At 30.9% G+C, this 4521-nt stretch overlaps 1 protein-coding gene across 1 annotated transcript; it reads left to right on the forward strand.

The window, feature by feature from the left end:
• The first annotated feature begins 365 nt into the window (after positions 1-365).
• LOC107768931 (histidine decarboxylase-like) lies at positions 366-4267 on the forward strand. Its single transcript, XM_016588102.2, has 6 exons — positions 366-453; positions 951-1179; positions 1915-2149; positions 2664-2857; positions 2967-3103; positions 3442-4267. The coding sequence occupies exons 1-6, from the start codon at positions 430-432 to the stop codon at positions 4018-4020; spliced, it is 1398 nt and encodes a 465-aa protein (XP_016443588.2). The 5' UTR covers positions 366-429; the 3' UTR covers positions 4021-4267.
• The last annotated feature ends 254 nt before the right edge of the window (positions 4268-4521 follow it).

Here is a 4521-nt window from a genome sequence, read left to right on the forward strand (position 1 = left end):
TTGAAACAATTACAAACTCGAGTTTAGACACCACCACTTGTGCATGAATAATACACTTGATTTTGGATTTACTTTCTCACCTACCAATTAATTTGGTAGAGAATGGCTAGCAAAGTCTAACAAGTCTTGTGTAACACGAGGTCAAAACAATGGCCACACACCAAAATAAGTAAGAGGACTTTTTTTGCAATACTACTCAAAGACTTGTTAAAGTGGGAAACCAAGGGGAAAAGGTGATGATAAAAGAAAAAAGATTAAAGGTAATGGGAAAAATAAAAATAAAAATAAAAAAGTAAATTGTGGTTGGTGCCCAAACCCACGATCTTTTAGACCTATATAATCCCAAGGATATTAAACATAATTCTATCGCACTTTGTTTCCAATCCAAACTAACAAAAAAGAACTCAAAATACCTTTAGCTCTCCAAGAATGGGAAGCTTATCATTTGAGAAGGTATTCTAATATTTCATCCAATTTCTTCTTATCATTACAATCTCCATTACTTTGCCCCCCAAAAAAAAAATATTCGGATCTTTTTAGTTTATTATTTTTATGTTTTTGTTATTTATGAAACTAAAATATAACTCATGGGTAGTGTACAGATTATGGAATTGAATTATTATCATTTTTCATTAATACCCAAAAGAATCTTTATCTTCAATTTTTTTCCTTTTGGTTTAGCTGAGGACTTAAGGTTACTTAATCCTTATTCTTGTTTTATGCTTCATCTTTCTGCATGGTTTCTAATATCTTGTCTTGAAGACAAAGGAAACGAGAAAACAGAAAACACACACACATACACAAACACAGAACATTCTTTTTCTTAACATTTTAGTCCGTTGCATGGTGTTTTAGGTCTATTAATACTAATTCCTTCTAAATCATCAAAAAAAAAATTATGTTCATGTTTTTGAAAATTAATATGGTTTCTCTTCTGTGATATTTCAAAGGATTTTGAGCCATCAGCAGTAACTCCCAGAGGATTGGCACCACCTGGTTTAATAGCAAATGGAGATTTTGGAGAAATGAAAAGACTAAAGGTGGCAACGCCAACTGCACCAAGGAAGAATTTGAATGTTGCAGTGACAGAGCCAGGGTCCAGAAATAACGGACCAAGTCTCGACTGTATTTTGATGAATTATATTGACACACTTTCCCAACGTATCAACTATCATATAGGTAATTACTCTTTTATTCTTTATAATACATAATATTCTTGCATATACGATAGTGAAGGCAGAATTCTTACTAAGAGGGTCAATTTCTAGTATATATACATAAAAAAAGCATAACATATACAGTGTGATTTTCCAACATGAACCCCTTCTGGCCTTTTAGCTCTGGTCCTATGCCCAACCTCCCCATCATATTGGTAATTTGTCTTTCTTTTTATTATTGCCCAATCAATCCCAAAGGTAGAATTTTTCTAAGGCAATTCAATATATATACGGTGTAATTTTTCGACAATAAACCCTGATTCTTCTCATCTAACTCTAGCCCTGCGTCCAACCGCATAATCTAAAGATCCTTGGTACATATGTATATAATATATTACTTGTTAGACGTATTTATTTCTATGTCTTTATAGTAATATTCCTGACAAAATTGACATGCAAGACGGTCTAAGACTAGGTCTATTACTCGTTCCACTATGACGGTTGTCAATTTCTTTTAGGAAATAATTGAATAGGAGTACTTGAATATAGAATTTAAGGCATATACCTTTCAAATTTTTCAAATGGACCTTACCAAATAATAGATATTTTTGCTAGAGCTGTAAAAACAAGCTAACTCGGTTAAGATTACCATCATATTATTCTAATACTCTTTAAAAAAGTATAACTTCTTTATTTATTTTTGTGAATTTTTAAATATTGAGTTGTTGAAATCTTGGTCGATTATTTTATTTTTCAGGTTATCCAGTGAACATATGCTATGAGCACTACGCTAGCTTAGCCCCACTATTGCAATTCCACTTGAATAATTGTGGTGATCCCTTTCTTCAAAACACAGTGGATTTTCATTCAAAAGATTTCGAAGTGGCTGTTTTGAATTGGTTTGCAGATTTATGGGAAATTGAAAAAGATCAATATTGGGGTTATGTTACAAATGGTGGTACAGAAGGAAATCTCCATGGCATTTTGGTTGGGTATGCACCAATTTTGACTAGTTTCCTCTATTTCTTAGTTTCCTATTTGGAAAAGAAAATGAATTTTGGAAATAGCCTAACCAAATATTTTGAGAAAGTTCTATATATCCTAATTTTTTATGTTTGATTGCGTGAGCCCAAAACACTTTCTTCAACCACTCTAGCTTTACGAAATATTAAACACCTAATCAGAGGCCCAAGTACTTTATAAATTCTATTTTTGAATGAATTATTTACTTTTGTAAAAAAGTACTCCTAGCTAGTAGTTTCTCATCTAACAAAGCTAAAGAAATTTGCGATCAAAAAGTCAATATTTGAAAATTTTAAGAATTGGTATGATAGAAAAATCTAATTGAGTGAACTTCTGAATGCAATAGGCATAGTTTAGTGATTTTGTTATTGCAAACGAAAGAAAAGTGACTTTACGAGATAATTTGGGATAGTTGAGTGACCGTAATGGACTCGTTTTTTTTTGTTACTGCTCAAAACTAAATTTTTAACTTTATTTCTGCAGGAGAGAATTACTTCCAACTGGGATCTTATATGCATCAAAAGACTCTCATTATTCGGTCGCCAAAGCTGCAATGATGTACAGAATGGACTTTGAAATGGTTAATACATCAGTACATGGAGAAATGGACTATTCAGATTTGAAAGTAAAATTACTTCAAAACAAGGGCAAACCAGCAATAATTAATGTTACAATTGGTAAATATTCTAATATATATCTTCCCTTTAATCTTGTTCATTTTCGCTTGAGACTTTGAGGATTATTTATCATATATATTTTGGTTAATGATTGTAATTTTTACTATAGGTACTACCTTCAAAGGAGCTGTTGATGATCTTGATGTTATTCTTCAAACACTTAAAGATTGTGGTTATACATATGATCAATTTTACATCCACTGTGATGCAGCACTTAATGGGCTTATTATCCCTTTTATTAAAAATGTAAGTTCTGTTTTTCTTAGGGATATTATCATATTTAGCCAGCACCAAAAATTATTTATATCTGGTAGCCGAAAAAGTGTATAAAATTTGTGTAACTTTTGTATATAACATACAATGTGTGTGTATAAAACTTATATATATATATATATATATATATATATATATATATATATATATATATATATATATATATAAGTTTTATACATTTTTCGACTATTATTTTTGCAGCGGCTATACAGTGTAATTTTTCCTTTTTCTTTCTTACATCTTAAAATATTCAAGTATTATAACTTAAGATAAAATTAGCTCTAACATTTATGATTTGTATTTTACAACAGATGATTTCATTCAAGAAACCAATTGGAAGCGTCACAATTTCTGGTCACAAGTTCTTGGGATGTCCAATGCCTTGTGGAATTCAAATAACAAGAAAAAGTTACATTAACAATCTCTCAAGAAAAGTTGAGTATATTGCTTCAGTAGATGCCACAATTTCTGGAAGCAGAAATGGTTTAGCTCCAATATTCCTGTGGTATAGTTTAAGCGCTAAAGGTCAAGTTGGACTACAAAAAGACGTTAAGAGATGCCTTGACAATGCCAAATACTTAAAAGATCGTCTTCAACAAGCAGGAATCAGTGTCATGCTCAATGAACTTAGTATCATAGTTGTCTTGGAGAGACCTCGTGACCATGAATTTGTTCGTCGTTGGCAGCTTTCTTGTGTGAGAGATATGGCACATGTTATTGTTATGCCAGGTATAACCAGAGAAATCTTGGACAGTTTCATCAATGATTTATTGCAACAAAGGAAAAAATGGTACAAAGATGGAAATGTTACACCTCCTTGTGTTGCAGAAGATATTGGTGCCCAAAATTGTGCTTGCTCTTACCACAAAATTGATTTCATTATCCCATAGAAGACATGAAAATCTATTACCTCTTTGTTACTGAGTTTGTCTTCTATAGACATGGCATTTTGTAACTCTTTTTTTTTTTTTTTACTTACATTTTTTTATCCACATTCATAGTTGAATTGTAATCTGTATGTAGTGTTACTATTTTACCACATAAATGGACCAATGCTGTGGAGAAGACATTGTTTGGTAAAATCTTATATGAATCTTTTAAAATAAAGCAATAATAATCTGTGTAATTTAATATGTATAGTGGAAGTATGAATAATCAAGATCCAAATGTGCTTCTACACAGAAATGGTGTTCAAACCTTTAGCTTTTCGGCCCATTTTTCCCCCTGTGCTAACTCAAATGGCAAATATGACTTTTAGCACAAAAGTGTATAAATTTATATATTTTTAAAAAAAAAAAAAAAAAAAAAAAAAAAAAAACATATATATATATATATATATATATATATATATAGTCTAAATGAAGATAGACTATCAGGTTCAAATCCATAAA

Source organism: Nicotiana tabacum, chromosome 5 (assembly GCF_000715075.1).
Source record: "Nicotiana tabacum cultivar K326 chromosome 5, ASM71507v2, whole genome shotgun sequence".
NCBI classification, from domain to species: domain Eukaryota; kingdom Viridiplantae; phylum Streptophyta; class Magnoliopsida; order Solanales; family Solanaceae; genus Nicotiana; species Nicotiana tabacum.

Excerpts from the sequence above, each read along its gene's own strand:
- LOC107768931 (XM_016588102.2), top strand. The coding sequence starts at position 430 with ATGGGAAGCTTATCATTTGAGAAG. Across the intron at positions 454-950 it reads GAAGCTTATCATTTGAGAAG|GATTTTGAGCCATCAGCAGT; the intron begins GTATTCTAATAT and ends GATATTTCAAAG. Across the intron at positions 1,180-1,914 it reads ACGTATCAACTATCATATAG|GTTATCCAGTGAACATATGC; the intron begins GTAATTACTCTT and ends TTTATTTTTCAG.